General features: G+C 33.5%; 1 protein-coding gene across 2 annotated transcripts in view; it reads left to right on the top strand.

Moving 5' to 3' along the window:
* Positions 1–26,710, top strand: part of LOC139487758 (poly(A)-specific ribonuclease PARN-like) — a 49,694-nt gene extending 22,984 nt beyond the window's left edge. For both annotated transcript variants that reach the window (XM_071272823.1, XM_071272822.1), the window contains 2 exons: positions 25,651–25,781; positions 26,533–26,710. In XM_071272823.1, the coding sequence (XP_071128924.1) occupies positions 25,651–25,781; positions 26,533–26,588 (187 nt within the window). In that variant the 3' untranslated portion in view covers positions 26,589–26,710. The remainder of the gene's footprint in view (positions 1–25,650; positions 25,782–26,532) is intronic.
* The last annotated feature ends 885 nt before the right edge of the window (positions 26,711–27,595 follow it).

Raw genomic sequence — 27,595 nt, 5'->3', positions numbered from 1 at the left:
ATTTTCCTATAAAGTGCAGAATAGAAAAAGATAAAGTGATAAATTTTGTTCAACTTTTCCTTGTCTTAAGGAAGCATAATGTAGATTTTTCAAAATTTATATACAGTTTCTTATATTAAATAAAAAGAAAATTTGTTACTAGTATGACATTTTGTTATGTCTATTTCTATCCTCAATTCTTATAGAGATTTTGTATGGGTATCAAGATATTACTTGTGACTATACAATTTTGTGATAACATTAACTATATTCAGTTTTAGCCAAGTGAACAATGCATCTGTAGATATAAATGTGCATACACACCCAGTCCTAAGATAGATATTTTCTTCCTCACGGTGACACTAGTTTTAAACTGATACAATATGAGAAAATTATGTAACAATCAACAGATTACCTTTGAAAAGTGCAATCAAATGTTACTATTTTCTACATTTAGAAAAAAAAGTTGTCTAATTTCAGACATTTTATGGTTTTCTTTTTAATAGGAATATGTTAATTTTAATGATTAGTTGAATAACTTTAAGACTTAAAAAGATTTTTAATGGTATGAAAATACTCTTTTGAATAAGATCAAAGAAATATATTTACAGTTTACCTAGTCAAAAGAGATGTCAGGTGTGACTTTATTTTTTGTGTTATTGCAATATGTTCGTTCTAATCAAATTAATTCTTGTTTATACTTTACCTTAATATAATTCTGCTTTGTTCAAAGATCATGTTCAGCTTAATGAACTTAATATTTTGCGGTCATATGACTGTGTGACGTTGTTGTCCAAAGACATTTGGTTTCTTTGACAATAATTTAGGTATAAGTTTATAGATCTCTATGAAATTGTACCATTTCTATGCTGTGTCAGATAATTAATCACAATCTGAATTTAGAGCTGTATCAGATTTGAATGTAGCGCCCAAGTCATCAGCCTCAGGCTTTTGTTAGTCTTGTATATTTTTTCAATTTAAGTTCATTTACATGTTTTGAAGTTTAGTATGACATCCATTTTTAGCTCACCTGGCCCGAAGGGCCAAGTGAGCTTTTCCCATCACTTTGCGTCCGGCGTCCGGCGTCCGGCGTCGTCCGTCGCCGTTAACTTTTACAAAAATCTTCTCCTCTGAAACTACTGGGCCAAATTAAACCAAACTTGGCCACAATCATCATTGGGGTATCTAGTTTAAAAAATGTGTGGCGTGACCCCGCCAACCAACCAAGATGGCCGCCATGGCTAAAAATAGAACATAGGGGTAAAATGCAGTTTTTGGCTTATAACTCAAAAACCAAAGCATTTAGAGCAAATCTGACATGATGTAATATTGTTTATCAGGTCAAGATCTATCTGCCCTGAAATTTTCAGATGAATCAGACAACCAGTTGTTGGGTTGCTGCCCTTGAATATGTAATTTTAAGGAAATTTTGTTGTTTTTGGTTATTATCTTGAATATTGTTATAGATAAAGATAAACTGTAAACAACAATAATGTTCAGCAAAGTAAGATTTACAAATAAGTCAACATGACCTAAATGGTCAATTGACCCCTTTAGGAGTTATTGCCCTTTATAGTCAATTTTTAACCATTTTTCGTAAATCTTAGTAATCTATTACAAAAATCTTCTCCTCTGAAACTACATGGCCAAATTAATCTAAACTTGGCCACAATCATCAGGGGCGGATCCAGAACCTTGATGTCTGGGGGGGCACCATGAAACCAAAATTTTAGATTTTTTAGAGATGTATATACGGTATATGCGAGTGTGAGTGTTTTGTTTTTTGGTTGTTGTTTTTTTTCTAACGGGGGGGGGGGTTCAGATCATCGTTTCTATATCTCTATATTTTTAGATCTTTGTTTTTTTACTATTTCACTTTATACTTTCTTTTCCTGCCAATTGATCTTTATTATATTTGTCCTCAACATGCATCAAATATTTGCCACTGGACGTTAAACAACATACAATCAATCAATATTTTCTTCATCACCTCTATATTTTTGTGGTCTTGTTCTCCAGACTGACTTTTTTGTACATTATTCTAATATCTGTAAAACACCTTCATATCCTTACAAATGGTGACCTTTTTTTTAGCCTCATACATGTACATGGCAATTGAAACAAGAAAAATAAACAAATATAACTGTATGCTCGGGCATTCAAAGAAATGATTAAGTCCCAGATTCAGTTACAAAATAGATCTTAGGAAAATAATTTAGCATTTTATTAATGATTTTTTTATAAGAAAATGTCAATTCATCATGTTTTTCCTAGACCGGTGAAAAAAGGGGGGGGGGGGGAGGGGGACAAATTGTCGATTTCCCTTGAACATAAGAGGGAAGGAAATAGGATATTCCATTTAAAAAACAAACGTGTATGGTATCAAAAAATAAATGTTTTGATTTGTCGCTGAATAAATTCACAAAAAGTCAGTTTTGAAGAGAGAAAAAACATAAATTTTAAATAAAATGGTATTGTGAGTACTGTATTTTGGAATGGAGAGAAACTAAGTACCTAAATATAGATGTATACCAACATAATCGACATTAAACATATAATTTGTACCTATTCTTTAAAAACACAGATCAGAAGTTTCACCTGGTAATCGATCTTAATCTGTATTGTATTATAAACCAATAAAAATTCGTACTATTCCAATCAACATGTAAATGTATCTCCATAATTTAAGCTTGCAAAGAGACATTAAAAACACACAAAGGTGTCAATATTTACACACCCATCGATAAGTTGTCATAAATCACGCATGTGGACGCTGGCATTAATTAACGGCCAGTTTAAGAAGTCAAATCAAGCTGTGATTCATTTCCGCTCTTTAGATAAGAAGATTCAGTAGCAATAAAATTATGTTAGAAATTATTTTTTTGGTGACCTGAACTGGGGGGGCACATGCCCCCTGTGCCCCCCCGGTAAATCCGCCACTGATCATCTTTGGGGCATCTAGTTTAAAAAATGTGTGGCATGACCTGGTCAACCAACCAAGATGGCCGCCATGGCTAAAAATAGAACATAGGGGTGAAATGTAGATTTTGGCTTATAACTCTGAAACCAAAGCATTTAGAGCAAATCTGACATGGGGTAAAATTGTTCATCAAGTGAAAATCTATCAGCCCTGAAACTTTCAAATGAATAGGACAACCGGTTATTGGGTTGCTGCCCCGAAATAAGTAATTTGAAGGAAATTTTGCAGATTTTGGTTATTATCTTGAATATTATTATAGAAAGAGATAAACTGTAAACAGCAATAATGTTCAGCAAAGTAAGATCTACAAATAAGTCAACATGACCAAAATTATCAGTTGACCCCTTAAGGAGTTATTGCCCTTTATAGTCAATTTTGACCAATTTTTCGTAAATTTTTGTAATCTTTTACAAAAATCTTCTCCTCTGAAACTCCTGGGCCAAATTTAACCAAATTTGGCCACAATCATTATTGGGGTATTTAGTTTAAAAATTGTGTGGCGTGACCCGTCCAACCAACCAAGATGGCTGCCATGGCTAAAAATAGAACATAGAGGGGAAATGTAGATTTTGGGTTATATCTCTGACACCAAAGCATTTAGAGCAAATCTGACTGGGTAAAATTGTTTATCAGGTCAAGATCTATCTGCCCTGAAATTTTCAGACAAATCAGACAACCTGTTGTTGGGTTGCTGCCCCCGAATTAGTAATTTTAAGGAAATTTTGCAGATTTTGGTTATTATCTTGAATATTATTATAGATAGAGATAAACTGTAAACAGCAATAATGTTCAGCAAAATAAGATCTACAAATAAGTCAACATGACCAAAATTTTCAATTGACCCCTTAAGGAGTTACTGCCCTTTATAGTCAATTGTTAACAACTTTTTCGTCATGTTTTTAGGAAATATTTTCCACTGTAACTACTGGGCCAAGTTCATTATAGAGAGAAATATTTGTAGCAACAAGAATGTTCAGTAAAGAAAGATCTACAAACACATCACCATCACAAAAACACCATTTTGTCATGAATTTATCTGTGTCCATTGATAATATGCACATAGACCAAGGTGAGCGACACAGGCTCTTGAGAGCCTCTAGTTACTGAACTAGTACACTTTTTTTATTTATGGGCCAGCTGAGGCCCACCTCTGAGTTCTGGATTTTCTCGATGCATTGAAGACCTATTGGTGGCTTTCAGCTGTTATCTTCTCTTTGGTTAGGTTGTTGTCTCTTTGACATATTCCCCATTTTCATTTTTATTGCTCCAACTGTTCATGATCAAAATTATATCAAGCTGCACCTAGCACAGTATTTTATTGAAAACCTAGTGACTAGCAATCATATTTTGGCTGAAAGATGCATCTAGTGGAGTATATAAGCTTCCTGATTGTCTGATCTACATTTCATGCATATTAATGTATGTAAAGATTCAACCTTTCAACATAATAAGAACTATGTGACCATAACTTTTGAAGAATGTGATTAATTTTGCAATTGAGATGAACTTGCACACTTTTTCCCCCCACAGTCAAATAGCTACATAGATCAATGCAAATGAGGATTTATGTCAGCATTAGACTTTAAAAATTTAAATGTCAATACATTCTCCTCCTTTCACTCTGAAGTTGAAATAGTTTTGATGGCCTAATTAATTGATAGAGCTTATTAAGAATGAGGCAAACTTTTCTATCCAACATATGTATGAAAGCAGGGTTTCCCCTGGGTCAATTATTTTTTTCGCCACCTCTTTCGCCAAAACAATATATTTTTCGCCACTTTATTATTTTTTTCGCCAAGTAACATAAATATATTTTTCCTGTTGTGCCCTTTTGTACTAAAAAGTAATTTTTACAACAAAACAAAAGCTTTTATCTCATGAAATTGATCCCTCATTTCATGTGTAGTCATTAAATTGAAGGGTTACTCTCATTCGAGGGGTTGTTCCCAGCCTTTTTGGATAGATTTTTTCATAACGACAATTTTCTTTTCTTGACCATCGTAAATGAAAAAGTTGAGACGTACAACTATGCTTGAAACACGTGCATGTGTCACTCAAACGACTTTATTAAAGTCAAAGGATAAAAGAATTAAAGTTTTAAATCGGAAATTTTTCTTGCTTTTGAACAATTTTCGTCACAACAACAGCTTTCTTTTCAAAACTAACTTTAAAGGGAGAGATGTCAAAAGTTTTTATTTCAAACACGTGCATCGCAAAGATGTAAATAAATTCTGTATGTGACATTTATAGCGGAAGCCATTTGACCATATCATTTTGTGAAACAATTCAATCAACACCTTTATTAATTAGTCCTTTGTTGTCGATAGCTATAAAATGCAATCAGCTGATTATTGATTTTCTGTCTAAATCTTAGTGAGGTCAAGATGAATTCCGAGTATTGTCTGATCGGGTAAAGTCTGAGAAACTCGAAAAAAAGTAAATAAACAAGATGGATGAAAATAAATCGGTTTATATATTTCCTTCGCCAAATTCTTTCGCAAATGACGAATTTTTATCGCCACAATTATTATTTTTTCGCAAATTGCGAAAATGGCGACCGCCAGCGGAAACCCTGATAATGAAAGTAGGAAAAGGAAATCCATTCAAAGACAATTCTAGAAGTTTATATGTAATTTTGAAAAAATTACTGAAAATTCATTCCCAATGTTTAAAAATCTAAAATCATACTTCAAAGTCCTGAAAATTTTGTTATTCATGTTAACTTTAAAGTTTATACTTCCAGACATGGGGTACATGTGCACCAAAGATATTAACTCATGCCGAACTAAAAAGAAAATGATATCTTGAAATGCCCATCTAAAAAAATATTTTTATCATTGCTGAAAAATCAACTTTAGATAGTTTTACACAAAGTTTCATGTAAATAGGTTTTAACCATAGTCTGTGTTATATGATAGTTTTAAAGTACATCAATTTGCTGAACAAATCTAAATGCAAAATCAATATATGTCACTGTTAAGATGTCTAATATTTAACTGGTAATTGTAGTATGTGCAATTAAACTGATATATTATTGCACAATCACCTACAGCTAAGGTACACATTTGCTTAATTATTACTTTATTGCCACACATTTGTAAAATTTTGTATTTGTTTCACAATGGAATCTTCTAAAAAAAATAATTATGATAGACATCTCAAAATGAATTTTATTGATTTTATTTGACACCATTCAAATGTTTATCATTTTTTTCAGGAACAATGTGATTGTTTTTTTTCAATATTTAGAGTAAATGAAAGATTTATTAGAAATATCTTATATACTGAAAGCATTACATCAGAATGTTTTTTTCTTTGTCCATGATAATATGTTCAAACAAGGAGTTGCACAATAACTGAGTTTGTTTTGAACAATTTGAGTTTATGAGAATTTTGAGACATGGTTTCGCCATGAAATAAACATAATAGTTATTGAAGAACTGGTCATTATTGTGATACATGGACCACCATACGGCTCAGTCATTATTGCTATTTTTAGTCAATGCCACTGTACTTTGGGCAGTCCATATATCACTATAATAACCAGTTTTCAATAACTATTATGCACACCATTTTTCTTCTTTTATAATGAAGGGAATCAAACAAAGCAATCAAATATATAAGTTACAGGACAGTCATTTAAGGAAAAAACAGAATGAAAAAAAAATGTGTTAGTACACAAAATGTCCTTCTTCTATGATAATGAAAGGGTAACAAGCAAGGAGTTGCCCAGAGGTCAATAAACACATATGTCAAAGGAAGCATATTGAAAAGAAATAGGATGAACAGATAAATAATAGCAATCTTAAAATTTCGAAGCAGGCTGCAACTGCACAGAAATAAGGTGGGTTTTTCCCCCAGGGATTCCTCCAACATTTTACACATCCTTCTGCAAAGATGCATCTTTCTACATAACAATGTAAAACACTTTAATTTATAGGGCGCATGAAAAAGAAGATTGTTCTTCAAAGTATTTCTAAATTTCACAATGATATTAAGAATAGGAATGATTCTCAAAATGTTGTGAAAATGCTTAACACAACACTTATTTAATGAGCACAAAACAGAGGTTCTCAGTTATAATGAAAAATCTATGTGCCAGGCTTGTAATTTAATACACCAGAGGCGCATTATTCTTGATAATAATGATGTTTTTGTCCCAGGCGGATAACCCTGGCCTCACAACTGTTTGGAACTTTTAGTTCTCAGCGATCTTCAACTTTGTAGTTGTTATGGCTTTCAAACTTTTTACATCTGAGCATAGTTCTGTCTGGCGTATAAAAATACTTTTTAACCTGTTACCTTTTGATGGATATTATTCGTTTGTTTCTCTGTCCTATATTTTCTTCCATTTATCTGTTTATTGTAACCCTGTCGTGTAATGTTGTCATTTTAATGTTATAATTAACACTGCCATTTAAGCAGGAGGTTTGGCATGCCACAAAACCAGGTTCAACCCACCATTTTTTCATAAAATGCCCTGTACCAAGTCAGGAAAATGGCCATTGTTACATTATAGTTCGTTTCTGTGTGTGTTACATTTCGGTGTTGTGTCGTAGTTCTCTTATATTTGATACGTTTCCCTCAGTTTTAGTTTGAAACCCGAACTTGTTTTTACTCTATCGATTTATGAATTTTGAACAGGGTATACTACTGTTGCCTTTATTAATGGATAGATACCTATATTATTTTATATCTGTTCATGTTCAAAACAAGTCATTTAAAATATTTGCAACAGAAAAAAAAATCTTAAGTGATGTAGTCTGTTTAAGACTTACATTCAAAATGTTACCATCAAAATTTGAAAATACAGATCCAAATCCTTAAGTTTACAAATTAAAATCTTGGACAGTGTTAAAAATAAATCTTATTAAAATATTAAATATGTTGACTTATTTCCTGCAGCTTATTTGTTAAAATTACGTCAGTTGTACTATAAATATACAAGGAGCAATTACGCTTTTCCTGTTGTCGGTCTTTTCAGTACGAGTATTTATTTATACATTTTGACTTGTTTTTTCACATCATCTGCACTTTAATACTCTAAATGTTAATTGTTTATAATGCTGTTACATGTATTTAAAAGTACATTTTAAATGACATATTTTTATCATGCATTTTCCTTTTATCTGTTTGCACTTTTGGAAACTTGGTAACAGACCTAACCAAATATTTTTTTTATTAATTCAAAAGTAAAGATTTTTGGTTTTTGTTTTACAAGCCAAGATGAAAGTTTTATAGTCTTTGTCTAACCAGCAAAGATTGTTAAGTTATCTGATCTTTATTTTACCAGCCAAGAATGTAAAATTATCTGGTCTTTGTCTTACCAGCCAAGAATGTTAAGTTATCTGGTCTTTATTTTACCAGCCAAGACTGTAAAATTATCTGGTCTTTGTCTTACCAGCCAAGAATGTTAAGTTATCTGGTCTTCATTTTACCAGCCAAGAATGTTAAGTTATCTGATCGTTGTCCTATCAGCCAAGAATGTTAAGTAATCTGATCGTTGTCTTACCAGCCAAGAATGTAAAGTTATCTTGTCTTTTCTTACCAGTCAAGAATGTAAAGTTATCTGGTCTTTGTCTTACCAGCCAAGAATGTTAAGTTATCTGGTCTTTATTTTACCAGCCAAGACTGTAAAGCTATCTGGTCTTTGTCTTACCAGCAAAGATTGTTAATTTATCTGATCTTTATTTTACCAGCCAAGAATGTAAAATTATCTGGTCTTTTTTTACCAGCCAAGAATGTTAAGTTATCTGGTCTTTATTTTACCAGCCAAGACTGTAAAGTTATCTGGTCTTTGTCTTACCAGCCAAGAATGTTAAGTTATCTGGTCTTTATTTTACCAGCCAAGAATGTTAAGTTATCTGATCGTTGTCCTATCAGCCAAGAATGTTAAGTAATCTGATCGTTGTCTTACCAGCCAACAATGTAAAGTTATCTTGTCTTTTCTTACCAGTCAAGAATGTAAAGTTATCTGGTCTTTGTCTTACCATGCAAGAATGTAAAATTATCTGGTCTTTGTCTTACCTGTCAATAATGTAAAGTTATCTGGTCTTTGTCTTACCAGCCAAGAATGTAAAGTTATCTGGTCTTTGTCTTACCTGTCAATAATGTAAAGTTATCTGGTCTTTGTCTTACCATGCAAGAATGTTAAGTTATCTGGTCTTTGTCTTACCATGCAAGAATGTAAAGTTATCTGGTCTTTGTCTTACCTGTCATTAATGTAAAGTTATCTGGTCTTTGTCTTACCTGTCAATAATGTAAAGTTATCTGGTCTTTGTCTTACCATGCAAGAATGTAAAGTTATCTGGTCTTTGTCTTACCTGTCAATAATGTAAAGTTATCTGGTCTTTGTCTTACCAGCCAAGAATGTAAAGTTATCTGGTCTTTGTCTTACCTGTCAATAATGTAAAGTTATCTGGTCTTTGTCTTACCAGCCAAGAATGTAAAGTTATCTGGTCTTTGTCTTACCTGTCAATAATGTAAAGTTATCTGGTCTTTGTCTTACCTGTCAATAATGTAAAGTTATCTGGTCTTTGTCTTACCTGTCAATAATGTAAAGTTATCTGGTCTTTGTCTTACCATGCAAGAATGTAAAGTTATCTGGTCTTTGTCTTACCTGTCAATAATGTAAAGTTATCTGGTCTTTGTCTTACCATGCAAGAATGTAAAGTTATCTGGTCTTTGTCTTACCTGTCAATAATGTAAAGTTATCTGGTCTTTGTCTTACCTGTCAATAATGTAAAGTTATCTGGTCCTAAGTCTTACCTGTCAATAATGTAAAGTTATCTGGTCTTTGTCTTACCTGTCAATAATGTTAAGTTATCTGGTCTTTGTCTTACCTGTCAATAATGTAAAGTTATCTGGTCTTTGTCTTACCTGTCAATAATGTAAAGTTATCTGGTCTTTGTCTTACCTGTCAATAATGTAAATTTATCTGGTCTTTGTCTTACCATGCAAGAATGTAAAGTTTTCTGGTCTTTGTCTTACCTGTCAAGAATGTAAAGTTATCTGGTCTTTGTCTTACCATGCAAGAATGTAAAGTTATCTGGTCTTTGTCTTACCTGTCAATAATGTAAAGTTATCTGGTCTTTGTCTTACCTGTCAATAATGTAAAGTTATCTGGTCTTTGTCTTACCATGCAAGAATGTAAAGTTATCTGGTCTTTGTCTTACCTGTCAAGAATGTAAAGTTATCTGGTCTTTGTCTTACCATGCAAGAATGTAAAGTTATCTGGTCTTTGTCTTACCTGTCAATAATGTAAAGTTATCTGGTCTTTGTCTTACCTGTCAAGAATGTAAAGTTATCTGGTCTTTGTCTTACCTGTCAATAATGTAAAGTTATCTGGTCTTTGTCTTACCTGTCAAGAATGTAAAGTTATCTGGTCTTTGTCTTACCTGTCAAGAATGTAAAGTTATCTGGTCTTTGTCTTACCTGTCAATAATGTAAAGTTATCTGGTCTTTCTCTTACCTGTCAATAATGTAAAGTTATCTGGTCCTAAGTCTTACCTGTCAATAATGTAAAGTTATCTGGTCTTTGTCTTACCTGTCAATAATGTAAAGTTATCTGGTCTTTGTCTTACCTGTCAATAATGTAAAGTTTTCTGGTCTTTGTTTTACCTGTCAATAATGTAAAGTTATCTGGTCCTAAGTCTTACCTGTCAATAATGTAAAGTTATCTGGTCTTTGTCTTACCTGTCAATAATGTAAAGTTATCTGGTCTTTCTCTTACCTGTCAATAATGTAAAGTTATCTGGTCCTAAGTCTTACCTGTCAATAATGTAAAGTTATCTGGTCTTTGTCTTACCTGTCAATAATGTAAAGTTATCTGGTCTTTGTCTTACCTGTCAATAATGTAAAGTTTTCTGGTCTTTGTCTTACTTGTCAATAATGTAAAGTTATCTGGTCCTAAGTCTTACCTGTCAATAATGTAAAGTTATCTGGTCCTAAGTCTTACCTGTCAATAATGTAAAGTTATCTGGTCTTTGTCTTACCTGTCAATAATGTAAAGTTATCTGGTCTTTGTCTTACCTGTCAATAATGTAAAGTTTTCTGGTCTTTGTCTTACCTGTCAATAATGTAAAGTTATCTGGTCCTAAGTCTTACCTGTCAATAATGTAAAGTTATCTGGTCTTGGTCTTACCTGTCAATAATGTAAAGTTATCTGGTCTTTCTCTTACCTGTCAATAATGTAAAGTTATCTGGTCCTAAGTCTTACCTGTCAATAATGTAAAGTTATCTGGTCCTAAGTCTTACCTGTCAATAATGTAAAGTTATCTGGTCTTTGTCTTACCTGTCAATAATGTAAAGTTATTTGGTCTTTGTCTTACCTGTCAATAATGTAAAGTTATTTGGTCTTTGTCTTACCAGCCAAGAATGTAAAGTTATCTGGTCCTAAGTCTTACCTGTCAATAATGTAAAGTTATCTGGTCATTGTCTTACCTGTCAATAATGTAAAGTTATCTGGTCTTTGTCTTACCTGTCAATAATGTAAAGTTATCTGGTCATTGTCTTACCTGTCAATAATGTAAAGTTATCTGGTCTTTGTCTTACCTGCCAATAATGTAAAGTTATTTGGTCTTTGTCTTACCTGTCAATAATGTAAAGTTATCTGGTCTTTGTCTTACCTGTCAATAATGTAAAGTTATCTGGTCTTTGTCTTACCTGCCAATAATGTAAAGTTATTTGGTCTTTGTCTTACCTGTCAATAATGTAAAGTTATCTGGTCCTAAGTCTTACCTGTCAATAATGTAAAGTTATCTGGTCCTAAGTCTTACCTGTCAATAATGTAAAGTTATCTGGTCATTGTCTTACCTGTCAATAATGTAAAGTTATCTGGTCCTAAGTCTTACCTGTCAATAATGTAAAGTTATCTGGTCTTTGTCTTACCTGTCAAGAATGTAAAGTTATTTGGTCTTTGTCTTACTAGCCAAGAATGTAAAGTTATCTGGTCTTTGTCTTACCTGTCAAGAATGTAAAGTTATTTGGTCTTTGTCTTACCTGTCAATAATGTAAAGTTATCTGGTCTTTGTCTTACCTGTCAAGGATGTAAAGTTATCTGGTCTTTGTCTTACCTGTCAAGAATGTAAAGTTATCTGGTCTTTGTCTTACCTGTCAATAATGTAAAGTTATTTGGTCTTTGTCTTACCTGTCAATAATGTAAAGTTATCTGGTCTTTGTCTTACCTGTCAATAATGTAAAGTTATCTGGTCCTAAGTCTTACCTGTCAATAATGTAAAGTTATTTGGTCTTTGTCTTACCAGCCAATAATGTAAAGTTATCTGGTCTTTGTCTTACCTGTCAATAATGTAAAGTTATCTGGTCTTTGTCTTACCTGTCAATAATGTAAAGTTATCTGGTCTTTGTCTTACCTGTCAATAATGTAAAGTTATTTGGTCTTTGTCTTACCAGCCAAGAATGTAAAGTTATCTGGTCTTTGTCTTACCTGTCAATAATGTAAAGTTATCTGGTCATTGTCTTACCTGTCAATAATGTAAAGTTATCTGGTCTTTGTCTTACCTGTCAATAATGTAAAGTTATCTGGTCATTGTCTTACCTGTCAATAATGTAAAGTTATCTGGTCTTTGTCTTACCTGCCAATAATGTAAAGTTATTTGGTCTTTGTCTTACCTGTCAATAATGTAAAGTTATCTGGTCTTTGTCTTACCTGTCAATAATGTAAAGTTATCTGGTCTTTGTCTTACCTGCCAATAATATAAAGTTATTTGGTCTTTGTCTTACCTGTCAATAATGTAAAGTTATCTGGTCCTAAGTCTTACCTGTCAATAATGTAAAGTTATCTGGTCCTAAGTCTTACCTGTCAATAATGTAAAGTTATCTGGTCATTGTCTTACCTGTCAATAATGTAAAATTATCTGGTCCTAAGTCTTACCTGTCAATAATGTAAAGTTATCTGGTCTTTGTCTTATCTGTCAATAATGTAAAGTTATCTGGTCTTTGTCTTACCAGCCAAGAATGTAAAGTTATCTGGTCTTTGTCTTACCAGCCAAGAATGTTAAGTTATCTGGTCTTTATTATACCCCACGCAACGAAGTTGCGGAGGGTATAATGTTTTTGACCCGTCCGTCCGTCAGTCCGTCCGTCAGTCCGTCAGTCCTGTTTCTTGTCATCGCAACTCCTCTCAAACCACACAACAGAATTTCACGAAACCTTTTCAGATAATAAGGACATACTATGTAGTTGTGCATATCGACAGGAAATTGCGATTCAATTTTTTTTCTAGGAGTTACGCCCCTTTGAACTTATTTACTTTAATGTACTACTGCAACAGTTTGTCATTGCAACTCCTCTCAAACCACACAGCAGAATTTCACGAAACCTTTTCAGATAATAAGGACATACTATGTAGTTGTGCATATCGACGGGAAATTGCGATTCAATTTTTTTTCTTGGAGTTACACCTCTTTGAACTTATTTGCTTTAAGGTACTTCTTTAACAGTTTGTCATCTCAACTCCTCTGAAACCACACAACAGAATTTCATGAAACTTTGTAGATAATAAGGTCATACTACGTAGATGTGCATATCAACAGGAAATTACGATTCAATTTTTTTTCTAGGAGTTATGCCCCTTTGAACTTATTTGCTTCAATGTACTTCTGCAACAGTTTGTCATCTCAACTCCTCTGAAAACACACAACAGAATTTCATGAAATTTTGTAGATAATAAGGACATACTATGTAGATGTGTATATTGACAGGAAATTATTATTCAGTATTTTTAGCTCACCTGGCCCAAAGGGCCAAGTGAGCTTTTCTCAGCACTTGGCGTCCGGCGTCCGTCGTCCGTCGTCTGTCGTCCGTCGTCTGGTGTCGTTAACTTTTACAAAAATCTTCTCCTCTGAAACTACTGGGCCAAATTTGACCAAACTTGGCCACAATCATCATTGGGGTATCTAGTTTAAAAAATGTGTCCGGTGACCCGGCCAACCAACCAAGATGGCCGCCATGGCTAAAAATAGAACATAGGGGTAAAATGCAGTTTTTGGCTTATAACTCAAAAACCAAAGCATTTAGAGCAAATCTGACATGGGGTAATATTGTTCATCGGGTCAAGATCTGTCTGCCCTGAAATTTTCAGATGAATCGGACATTTCGTTGTTGGGTTGCTGCCCCTGAAATGGTAATTTTAAGGAAATTTTGCTGTTTTTGGTTATTATCTTGAATATTATTATAGATAGAGATAAACTGTAAACAGCAATAATGTTCAGCAAAGTAAGATCTACAAATAAGTCAACATGACCAAAATGGTCAGTTGACCACTTTAGGAGTTATTGCCCTTTATAGTCAATTTTCAACCATTTTTCGTAAATCTTAGTAATCTTTTAGAAAAATCTTCTCCTCTGAAACTACTGGGCCAAATTTAACCAAACTTGGCCACAATCATCATTGGGGTATTTAGTTTAAAAAATGTGTCCGGTGACCCGGCCAACCAACCAAGATGGCCGCCATGGCTAAAAATAGAACATAGGGGTAAAATGCAGTTTTTGGCTTATAACTCAAAAACCAAAGCATTTAGAGCAAATCTGACGGGGTAATATTGTTCATCGGGTCAAGATCTGTCCGCCCTGAAATTTTCAGATGAATCGGACATTTCGTTGTTGGGTTGCTGCCCCTGAAATGGTAATTTTAAGGAAATTTTGCTGTTTTTGGTTATTATCTTGAATATTATTATAGATAGAGATAAACTGTAAACAGCAATAATGTTCAGCAAAGTAAGATCTACAAATAAGTCATCATGACCAAAATGGTCAGTTGACCACTTTAGAAGTTATTGCCCTTTATAGTCAATTTTTAACCATTTTTCGTAAATCTTAGTAATCTTTTAGAAAAATCTTCTCCTCTGAAACTACTGGGCCAAATTTAACCAAACTTGGCCATAATCATCATTGGGGTATCTAGTTTAAAAAATGTGTCCGGTGAACCGCCCAACCAACCAAGATGGCCGCCATGGCTAAAAATAGAACATAGGGGTAAAATGCAGTTTTTGGCTTATAACTCAAAAACCAAAGCATTTAGAGCAAATCTGACATGGGGGTAAAATTGTTCATCAGGTCAAGATCTATCTGCCGTGAAATTTTCAGATGAATCGGACATTCCGTTGTTGGGTTGCTGCCCCTGAAATGGTAATTTTAAGGAAATTTTGCTGTTTTTGGTTATTATCTTGAATATTATTATAGATAGAAATAAACTGTAAACAGCAATACTGTTCACCAAAGTAAGATCTACAAATAAGTCAATATGACCAAAATGGTCAGTTGACCACTTTAGGAGTTATTGCCCTTTATAGTCAATTTTTAACCATTTTTCGTAAATCTTAGTAATCTTTTAGAAAAATCTTCTCCTCTGAAACTACTGGGCCAAATTTAACCAAACTTGGCCATAATCATCATTGGGGTATCTAGTTTAAAAGTGTGTCCACTGACCCGCCCAACCAACTAAGATGGCCGCCAAGGCTAAAAATAGAACATAGGGGTAAAATGCAGTTTTTGGCTTATAACTCAAAAACCAAAGCATTTAGAGCAAATCTGACATGGGGGTAAAATTGTTCATCAGGTCAAGATATATCTGCCCTGAAATTTTCAGATGAATCGGACATTCCGTTGTTGGGTTGCTGCTCCTGAAATGGTAATTTTAAGGAAATTTTGCTGTTTTTGGTTATTATCTAGAATGTTATTATAGATAGAGATAAACTGTAAACAGCAATAATGTTCAGCAAAGTAAGATCAACAAATAAGTCAACATGACCAAAATGGTCAGTTGACCACTTTAGGAGTAATTGCCCTTTATAGTCAATTTTTAACCATTTTTCGTAAATCTTAGTAATCTTTTAGAAAAATCTTCTCCTCTGAAACTACTGGGCCAAATTTAACCAAACTTAGCCATAATCATCATTGGGGTATATAGTTAAAAAAATATGTCTGGTAACTCGGCCAACAAACCAAGATGGCCGCCATAGCTAAAAATAGAACATGGGGTAAAATGGAGTTTTTGGCTTATAACTCAAAAACCAAAGCATTAAGAGCAAATCTGACAGGAAGTAAAATTGTTGATCAGGTCACGATCTATCTGCCCTGGAATTTTCAGATGAATCGGTTGTTAGGTTGCTGCCCCTGAATTGGTAATTTTGAGGAAATTTTACTGTTTTTTTTGTTATTATCTTGAATATTATTATAGATAGAGATAAACTGTAAACAGCAATAATGTACAGCAAAGTAAGAACTAAAAATAAGTCAGTATGACCAAAATAGTCAATTGACCCCCTAAGGAGTTATGACCCTTCATAGTCAATTTTTAACAATTTTCTTAAAATTTGAAGATTTTCAATAACATTTTCCACAGAAAGTACTGTTATAAATAGAGATAATTGTAAGCAGCAAGAATGTTTAGTAAAGTAAGATCTACAAACACATCACCATCACCAAAACACAATTTTGTCATGAATCCATCTGTGTCCATTGTTTAATACTCACATAGACCAAGGTGAGCGACACAGGCTCTTTAGAGCCTCTAGTTTTATTATACAATTTTTTTTTCTTATACTTATTTAATTTCTCCAATGACAATGTGGGGACGTGGGGTATGTGAGCGTGCTCACTAAGGTTCTTTAATTTTACCAGCCAAGAATATAAATTTATCTGGTCTTTGTCTTTCCAGCCAAGAATGTTAAGTTATCTGGTCTTTATTTTACCAGCCAAGAATGTTAAGTTATCTGGTCTTTATTTTACCAGCCAAGAATGTAAAGTTATTTGGTCTTTGTCTTACCAGCCAAGAATGTTAAGTTATCTGGTCTTTGTTTTACCAGCCAAGAATGTAAATTTATCTGGTCTTTGTCTTACCGCCAAAAATGTTAAGTTATCTGGTCTTTGTCTTACCAGCCAAGAATGTTAAGTTATCTGGTCTTTATTTTACCAGCCAAGAATGTTAAGTTATCTGGTCTTTATTTTACCAGCCAAGAATTGAAAGTTATATAGTCTTTGTCTTATCAGCAAAGAATGTAAAGTTATCTGACATTTGTCTTATCAGCCAAGAATGGAAAGTTATCTGGTCTTTATTTTACCAGCCAAGAATGTTAAGTTATCTGGTCTTTGTCTTACCAGCCAAGAATGGAAAGTTATATAGTCTTTGTCTTACCAGCAAAGAATGCAAAGTTATCTGACATTTGTCTTATCAACCAAGAATGGAAAGTTATCTTACATTTGTCTTATAAAACCAAGAATGGGAAGTCGAAGTTATCTGATATTTGTCTTACCAGCCAATAATGCAAAGTTATGTCTTTGTCGTACTAGCCAATAATGTAAAGTTATCTGGTCTTTATCTTACCAGCCAAGAATGTAAAGTTATCTGGTCTTATCCTTACCAGTCAAGAATGTAAAGTTATCTGGTCTTTGTCTTACCAGCCAAGAATGTAAAGTTATCTGGTCTTATTCTTACCATTCAAGATTGTAAAGTTATCTGGTCTTATTCTTACCATTCAAGATTGTAAAGTTATCTGGTCTTATTCTTACCATTCAAGATTGTAAAGTTATCTGGTCTTATTCTTACCATTCAAGATTGTAAAGTTATCTGGTCTTATTCTTACCATTCAAGATTGTAAAGTTATCTGATCTTTGTCTTATCAGCCCGAGATTGTAATTTTGTCTGGTCCTAAGTTTTACCTGCCAATAATGTAAAGTTATCTGGTCTTTGTCTTACCTGCCAATAATGTAAAGTTATCTGGTCTTTGTCTTACCTGCCAATAATGTAAAGTTATCTGGTCTGTGTCTTACCTGCCAATAATGTAAAGTTATCTGGTCATTGTCTTACCTGTCAATAATGTAAAGTTATCTGGTCTTTGTCTTACCTGTCAATAATGTAAAGTTATCTGGTCTTTGTCTTACCTGTCAATAATGTAAAGTTATCTGGTCTTTGTCTTACCTGTCAATAATGTAAAGTTATCTGGTCATTGTCTTACCTGTCAATAATATAAAGTTATCTGGTCTTTGTCTTACCTGTCAATAATGTAAAGTTATCTGGTCCTAAGTCTTACCTGTCAATAATGTAAAGTTATCTGGTCTTTGTCTTACCTGTCAATAATGTAAAGTTATCTGGTCCTAAGTCTTACCTGTCAATAATGTAAAGTTATCTGCTCTTTGTCTTACCTGTCAATAATGTAAAGCTATCTGGTCCTAAGTCTTACCTGTCAATAATGTAAAGTTATCTGGTCTTTGTCTTACCTGTCAATAATGTAAAGTTATCTGGTATTTGTCTTACCATTCAAGATTGTAAAGTTGTCTGATCTTTGTCTTATCAGCCCGAGATTGTACTTTTGTCTGGTCCTAAGTCTTACCTGCCAATAATGTAAAGTTATCTGGTCTTTGTCTTACCTGCCAATAATGTAAAGTTATCTGGTCTTTGTCTTACCTGCCAATAATGTAAAGTTATCTGGTCTTTGTCTTACCATTCAAGATTGTAAAGTTATCTGGTCTTTGTCTTACCTGTCAATAATGTAAAGTTATCTGGTCTTTGTCTTACCTGTCAATAATGTAAAGTTATCTGGTCATTGTCTTACCTGCCAATAATGTAAAGTTATCTGGTCATTGTCTTACCTGCCAATAATGTAAAGTTATCTGGTCATTGTCTTACCTGCCAATAATGTAAAGTTATCTGGTCATTGTCTTACCTGCCAATAATGTAAAGTTATCTGGTCATTGTCTTACCTGCCAATAATGTAAAGTTATCTGGTCATTGTCTTACCTGCCAATAATGTAAAGTTATCTGGTCATTGTCTTACCTGTCAATAATGTAAAGTTATCTGGTCTTTGTCTTACCTGTCAATAATGTAAAGTTATCTGGTCATTGTCTTACCTGTCAATAATGTAAAGTTATCTGGTCTTTGTCTTACCTGTCAATAATGTAAAGTTATCTGGTCTTTGTCTTACCTGTCAATAATGTAAAGTTATCTGGTCATTGTCTTACCTGTCAATAATGTAAAGTTATCTGGTCTTTGTCTTACCTGTCAATAATGTAAAGTTATCTGGTCTTTGTCTTACCTGTCAATAATGTAAAGTTATCTGGTCATTGTCTTACCTGCCAATAATGTAAAGTTATCTGGTCATTGTCTTACCTGTCAATAATGTAAAGTTATCTGGTCTTTGTCTTACCATTCAAGATTGTAAAGTTATCTTGTCTTTGTCTTACCAGCCAAGATTGTAAAGTTATCTGGTCATTGTCTCACCAGTAAATAATGTAAAGTTATCTGGTCATTGTCTTACCTGCCAAGAATGTAAAGTTATCTGGTCTTTGTCTTACCTGTCAATAATGTAAAGTTATCTGGTCCTAAGTCTTACCTGTCAATAATGTAAAGTTATCTGGTCTTTGTCTTACCTGTCAATAATGTAAAGTTATCTGGTCTTTGTCTTACCATTCAAGATTGTAAAGTTATCTTGTCTTTGTCTTACCAGCTAAGATTGTAAAGTTATCTGGTCTGTGTCTTACCTACCAATAATGTAAAGTTATCTGGTCATTGTCTTACCTGTCGATAATGTAAAGTTATCTGGTCATTGTCTTACCTGCCAATAATGTAAAGTTATCTGGTCCTAAGTCTTACCTGTCAATAATGTAAAGTTATCTGGTCTTTGTCTTACCTGTCAATAATGTAAAGTTATCTGGTCTTTGTCTTACCTGTCAATAATGTAAAGTTATCTGGTCATTGTCTTACCTGTCAATAATGTAAAGTTATCTGGTCATTGTCTTACCTGCCAATAATGTAAAGTTATCTGGTCCTAAGTCTTACCTGCCAATAATGTAAAGTTATCTGGTCCTAAGTCTTACCTGTCAATAATGTAAAGTTATCTGGTCTTTGTCTTACCTGTCAATAATGTAAAGTTATCTGGTCTTTGTCTTACCTGTCAATAATGTAAAGTTATCTGGTCTTTGTCTTACCTGCCAATAATGTAAAGTTATCTGGTCTTTGTCTTACCTGTCAATAATGTAAAGTTATCTGGTCTTTGTCTTACCTGTCAATAATGTAAAGTTATCTGGTCTTTGTCTTACCTGTCAATAATGTAAAGTTATCTGGTCCTTAGTCTTACCTGTCAATAATGTAAAGTTATCTGGTCTTTGTCTTACCTGTCAATAATGTAAAGTTATCTGGTCATTGTCTTACCTGCCAATAATGTAAAGTTATCTGGTCATTGTCTTACCTGCCAATAATGTAAAGTTATCTGGTCATTGTCTTACCTGCCAATAATGTAAAGTTATCTGGTCATTGTCTTACCAGCCAAGATTGTAAAGTTATCTAGTCTTTGTCTTACCTGTCAATAATGTAAAGTTATCTGGTCTTTGTCTTTCCTGTCAATAATGTAAAGTTATCTGGTCATTGTCTTACCTGCCAATAATGTAAAGTTATCTGGTCATTGTCTTACCAGCCAAGATTGTAAAGTTATCTAGTCTTTGTCTTACCTGTCAATAATGTAAAGTTATCTGGTCTTTGTCTTACCTGTCAATAATGTAAAGTTATCTGGTCATTGTCTTATCTGTCAATAATGTAAAGTTATCTGGTCTTTGTCTTACCTGTCAATAATGTAAAGTTATCTGGTCTTTGTCTTACCTGTCAATAATGTAAAGTTATCTGGTCATTGTCTTACCTGTCAATAATGTAAAGTTATCTGGTCTTTGTCTTACCTGTCAATAATGTAAAGTTATCTGGTCTTTGTCTTACCTGTCAATAATGTAAAGTTATCTGGTCTTTGTCTTACCTGTCAATAATGTAAAGTTATCTGGTCTTTGTCTTACCTGTCAATAATGTAAAGTTATCTGGTCCTAAGTCTTACCTGTCAATAATGTAAAGTTATCTGGTCTTTGTCTTACCTGTCAATAATGTAAAGTTATCTGGTCTTTGTCTTACCTGTCAATAATGTAAAGTTATCTGGTCCTAAGTCTTACCTGTCAATAATGTAAAGTTATCTGGTCTTTGTCTTACCTGTCAATAATGTAAAATTATCTGGTCCTAAGTCTTACCTGTCAATAATGTAAAGTTATCTGCTCTTTGTCTTACCTGTCAATAATGTAAAGTTATCTGGTCTTTGTCTTACCTGTCAATAATGTAAAGTTATCTGGTCTTTGTTTTACCAGTCAAGAATATTAAGATATCTGGTTTTGTCTAAAGTTGTCTAGTTATGATCTGACATGCAAAGATTGTAAAGTTATGTGGTGTTTGTCTTTATATCAGCCAATAATGTGGGGTTATTTGATCTCTGTCTTATCAGTGAAGAATTTAAAGTTATCTGATCTTTGTCGTACCAGCCAATAAAGTAAACTTATCTGGTCTTTGTAATACCAGCCAAGAATGTAAAGTTATCTGGTCCTAAGTCTTACCTGTCAATAATGTAAAGTTATCTGGTCCTAAGTCTTACCTGTCAATAATGTAAAGTTATCTGGTCCTAAGTCTTACCTGTCAATAATGTAAAGTTATCTGGTCCTAAGTCTTACCTGTCAATAATGTAAAGTTATCTGGTCCTAAGTCTTACCTGTCAATAATGTAAAGTTATCTGGTCCTAAGTCTTACCTGTCAAGAATGTAAAGTTATCTGGTCTTTGTCTTACCTGTCAATAATGTAAAGTTATCTGGTGTTAAGTCTTACCATGCAAGAATGTGAAATTTTCAGGTTTCTGTCTCACCAGTAAATAATGTAAATTTATCTGATATTTTTCTTTTAAACCAATAATGTAAAGTTATCTGATCTTTGTCTTACCAGTCAAGAATATTATAAGTTATCTACGTTCATATCCGTAGATATGGATATTTTAACACCCTGAAGTACCCCAGTACACCATGAGGCGTAGCCGAAGGGTTCTACGGGTATGAACGTAGATAACGAATTTATCCCCGGTCTTAGTCCAAATTGGACGAGTTTTATGGAAATTCGGGTACAAAGTGTAACGTGAAAACAACGTTTTTTTCATTATCTAAAAAAGTTTTATTGAAATTTGGAAATTTTATATATTTTTTACGGGGTGTAGGGTACTACCTTTGGTAGAACCCTACAGGTAATCAACTATAAGACGTTTTTAATACGGTGACAGAGAGACTGGATTGTGTCAAATTTGGTGCTCAATGTTGTGAGAGTTACGTCATAGATGGTTGGACGTCAACGTGGGTCATTTGCATAGCTAGGTCAGTAGTCCCATTCCTTGAAAATGTGTCAGTCAAGTGATGCATTTAATGAAATGGGTGTAAATGATCGGCATAATAGAACAAAATCGTTAATGAATTAAATATTTAATTACAAACATCATGGATAATCTACAAAATTCAATATTTCACAAGGAGCAATCATGGAACTAAGGAAAACTTGCGTGAAGTTCCCCGGGATAATGGTAAGCAACGTCCGGGGATATGGGTTAGCAACACCCAGGGGCTATGGTTTTGTAACGACGTGCGTTAACCAATTAAAATCCTAGATATATACTAAGCCGGGGATAATAAGATATCTGGTTTTGTCTAAAGTTATCTAGTTATGATCTGACATGCAAAGATTGTAAAGTTATGTGGTGTTTGTCTTTATATCAGCCAATAATGTGGGGTTATTTGATCTCTGTCTTATCAGTGAAGAATTTAAAGTTATATGGTCTTTGTCTTACCAACCAAGAATGTACATTTTTCTAGTTTTTGACCTACCAGCCAATTATGTAAAATTATATATTTTTGTCTAATCAATCTAGAACTTAAATTTATCAGGTGTTTGACTAACTAGGGGTGAGATAGTAAATACATCTGGTCTTTGTTTTACCAGACAAGATTGTAAATATATCTGGTCTTTATTTTACCAGATAAGATTGTAAAGTTATCTGGTTTTTGTTTTACCAGACAAGATTGCAAAGTTATCTGGTCTTTGTCTTACCAGCCAAGATTGTTAATATTTCTGGTCTTTGTCTTACCAGCCACAGTAAAGTTAACTGGTCTTTGTTTTACAAGCCAAGCTTGTTAAGTTATCTTGTCTTTGTTTTACCAGACAAGATTGTAAAGTTATCTGGTCAATGTTTTACCAGCCAAGATTGTTTAGTTATCTGGACTTTGTTTTACCAGCCTAGATTGTTAAGTTACTGGTCTTTGTGTTACCAGTCAAGATTGTGAAGTTATCTGATCTTTGTCTTACCAGTCACTATAAAGTTTTCTGGTCTTTGTCTTACTAGCCAAAATTGTTTAGTTATCTGGTCTTTGTCTTGCCAGCCACTATAAAGTTGTTTGGTCTTCGTTTCAACAGACAAAATTGTAAAGTTTTCGGTCTTTTTCTTATCTGAGATTGTTAAGTTATCTGTTTTTAGCTCACCTGGCCCAAAGGGCCAAGTGAGATTTTCTCATCACTTGGCGTCCGGCGTCCGTCGTCGTTAACTTTTACAAAAATCTTCTCCTTTGAAACTACTGGGCCAAATGTAACCAAACTTGGCCAAAATCATCATTGGGGTATCTAGTTTAAAAAATGTGTGGCGTGACACGGTCAACCAACCAAGATGGCGGCAACGGCTAAAAATCGAACATAGGGGTAAAATGCAGTTTTTGGCTTATAACTCAAAAACCAAAGCATTTAGAGCAAATCTGACATGGGGTAAAAATGATAATCAGGTCAAGATCTATCTGCCCTGAAATTTTCAGATGAATTGGTCAATCGGTTGTTGGGTTGCTGCCCCTGAATTGGAAATTTTGCTGTTTTTTATGCCCCTCCTACGATGGTAGAGGGGCATTATGTTTTCTGGTCTGTGCGTCCGTTCGTCCGTCCGTCTGTCTGTCTGTCTGTTCGTTCGTTCGTCCGTCTGTCCCGCTTCAGGTTAAAGTTTTTGGTCAAGGTAGTTTTTGATGAAGTTGAAGTCCAATCAACTTGAAACTTAGTACACATGCTCCTTATGATATGATCTTTCTAATTTTAAAGCCAAATTAAACTTTTGACCCCAATTTCACGGTCCATTGAACATAGAAAATGAAAGTGCATGTTTCAGGTTAAAGTTTTTGGTCAAGGTAGTTTTGATGAAGTTGAAGTCCAATCAACTTAAAACTTAGTACACATGTTCCCTATGATATTATCTTTCTAATTTTAATGCCTTATTATATTTTTTTATCCAATTTCACGGTCCATTGAACATGGAAAATGATAGTGGGAGTGGGGCATCCGTGTACTTTGGACACATTCTTGTTGGTTATTATCTTGAATATTTTTATAGATAGAGATAAACTGTAAACAGCAATAATGTTCAGCAAAGTAAGATCAACAAATAAGTCAACATGACCAAAATGGTCAGTTGACCCGTTTAGGAGTTATTGCCCTTATAGTCAATTTTTAACCATTTTTCGTAAATTAAAGTAATCTTTTACAAAAATCTTCTCTTCTGAAACTACTGGGCCAAATTTATCCAAACTTGGCCACAATCATCTTTGGGGTATTTAGTTTAAAAAATGTGTGGTGTGACCTGGTCAACCAACCAAGATGGCCGCCACGGCTAAAAATAGAACAGGGGTAAAATGCAGTTTTTGGCTTATAACTCAAAAACCAAAGCATTTTGAGGAAATCTGACATGGGATAAAAATGTTTATCAGGTCAAGATCTATCTGCCCTGAAATTTTCAGTTGAATCGGTCAACCCGTTGTTGGGTTGCTGCCCCTGAATTGGTAATTTTGAGGAAATTTTGCTGTTTTTGGTTATTATCTTGAATATTATTATAGATAAAGATAAACTGTTAACATCAATAATGTTCAGAAAAGTTAGATTTACAAATAAGTCAACATGACCGAAATGGTCAGTTGACCCCTTTAGGAGTTATTGCCCTTTATAGTAAATTTTTAACCATTTTTCATAAATCTAAGTAATCTTTTACAAAAATCTCCACTGAAACTACTAGGCCACAATCATCTTTGGGGTATCTAGTTTGAAAAATGTGTCCGATGACCTGGCCATTCAACCAAGATGGCCGCCACGGATAAAAATAGAACATAGGGGTAAAATGCAGTTTTTGGCTTATAACTATGAAACCAAAGCATTTAGAGCAAATCTGACAAGGAGTTAAATTGTTAATCAAGTCAATATCTATCTGCCCTGAATTTTTTAGATGAATTGGACAACTGGTTGTTGGGTTGCTGCCCTCCAATTGGTAATTTTTAAAGAAATTTTGCCGTTTTTGGTTATCTTGAATACTATTATAGATAGCGATAAACTGTAAACAGCAATAATGTTCAGCAAAGTAAGATCTACAAATAAGTCAACATGACCCCTTAGGGAGTTATTGCCCTTTATAGTCAATTTTTAACAATTTTCATTAATTTGGTAAATTTATGTAAATTTTTACCAAATATAGTTCTCTGTTACTAATGGGCAAAGTTCATTATAGATATAATTGTAAGAAGCAAAATCGTTCAATAAAGTAAGAACTTCAAACACATCACCATCACCAAAATACAATTTTGTCATGAATCCATTTGTGTCCTTTGTTTAATATGCACATAGACCAAGGTGAGCGACACAGGCTCTTTAGAGCCTCTAGTTTTACTAGCTAAGACATAAAGTTATCTGGTCTATGTTTTACTGTGCAAGAATGTAAAGTTATCTGGTTTTTGTCTTAACAGGAGTTTTTTTCCAGGAATCAATTACAAAGCATATATATTGTAATAAACATTCAATTTTTCCTTTTTTTTTTTTTCAGTGCTCCACCCTTTGTGTCCAGATCCATCACTCCTCCTTTATCAGAGATCATACCTCCCGCAATCCCTTCTTATGCTGATGCTTTGAAAAAATCTGCCAAAAATGGAAAACCCAACACAAATAAAAATAAAGGTATATATCGTTAGCTAAATTATTTTATGATTAATCGTTGTTCACAATTGAAAACCAATAACTTAATGAGTTCACATGGTTTTTTGTATGGTGCACAAGCTAACACAGTAACAATTTAAAAGACAAATCTTTTACTTTCTGTAACACTGTCTTGCACACTAAAATCAATAGACAACCTTTCCATATATGCTCTTATGTATACTTTGTAGTGGGCATGTGGAATGCTGTATATATGTAATTCTTGCAAACTTATATAGCTTACTTTTAAGACAGATGTTATAGCTTTGCTGTCATAGGATAAGTTAAACATAATCTTTTGTAATTTCAGAGTTATCAATAGTCTCCTAGTTTTATTTTCAGTAACTAAACTGAACGAACTTTTAAAAAGTTGTGTTAAATATTACAAAACAATCCAAACTAACATATTATTTGAAATGAGGCATGACACCTTACAGAAGGAAAATATTGCCTTTAACCAGCAAAACGTAAAATCACAAAAACTCTGAACTACTAGGAATAATAAATAAGGAAAGACTGTAGTCAAATGGCAAAATCAAAAGCTCAAACACATAAAACAAATGGATAACAACTGTCATATAACTGACTTGGTACGTGCATTTTCTTGTGTGGAAAATGGTGTATTAAACCTGGTTTTAAAGCTAGCTAAACCGCTCACTTGTATGACAGTAGTATTCATTTAATTTAGTGTAATTTTCATGGTATTCATTTCCTTTCATAACTTTTTTTACAGTAGCTGGAGGTGATGGTGATGTGAAGATGTTCGAAGAACCAGAAAATTGGGGATGATTTTGATCATACCTGACCTATTAAACTGATCAATTAGAATATGTACAAGTGCTAAAGATAATTCAAGTTATTGTGTTGACCATAATACAATTACAAATGAAATTAAAAATTGTTGCATTGTTCGAGGCATTTTTGTTTACCTTTAGTTTGCGATTGGTATTGAGATATAGATCTATCGGACATGATTGCAGAAAGAAAAGTAACCTTGTCACATTCGTTTGAGCTACAGTGATATCCTGTTTGTTTTAACTTTAATTAAAATCACAAAGAAAGGCAAAAATAAAATAATATTTATATCTGTTGAAAGTTCAGATTTTCACTTTTGTAAATAAGAATTTGTAGTCTATGTAATCTGAGACATCAGACAGGCAACTGATTTCAACTTCATTTTCACACTACCAATGGGATAAGAGCATTTATCAAGAGTTACTTGAAATCATTGTCATGGATTATTTTTCAATATAAAGCTTTTATAATTGGTAAAAGGTAAGCTATATTTGGTGTTAATCAGGATTGAAAGATATGCCTGTCCCTCTGACACAGCGCTAATCTGTCTTTGATAATATGATTACCAATGAGTCAACTATCCACCAAAGTTCGGCTATAAATGAGGACAGCACCCGTATGAGTCCAGGATGTATAAATACACACCCACATCTGATGTGGTTATGAAGATATGAATATGTCAACTCTTGTTTGAGGGGCTTCATTGTATTGAACTTTGATGTAATTTTTTGTATAGAAACATTTCCACTTAAATACTAAACCCAAATATGCATAGTTGAAGGGTGACACAGTTTAATCCACTTGTTTTTTATTTGGAAATAATCCGTACTTATTCAGGAATATAACAGTCAGTCCAATATTTTCTAAATTTACTACCTTGAGAAAATAAATTCTACAAAATATGTCAGTATTTATTTTTTATATTGACTTGTTGAACATATCTTGATTTTTTTTATATCTAATCTTCTGTGTCCAGTGATGTCTACTCAGGTGTGTTCGAC

The sequence above is a fragment of the Mytilus edulis genome, chromosome 9 (assembly GCF_963676685.1).
Source record: "Mytilus edulis chromosome 9, xbMytEdul2.2, whole genome shotgun sequence".
NCBI lineage: Eukaryota > Metazoa > Mollusca > Bivalvia > Mytilida > Mytilidae > Mytilus > Mytilus edulis.
This window is presented reverse-complemented; position numbering and strand designations above follow the sequence as displayed.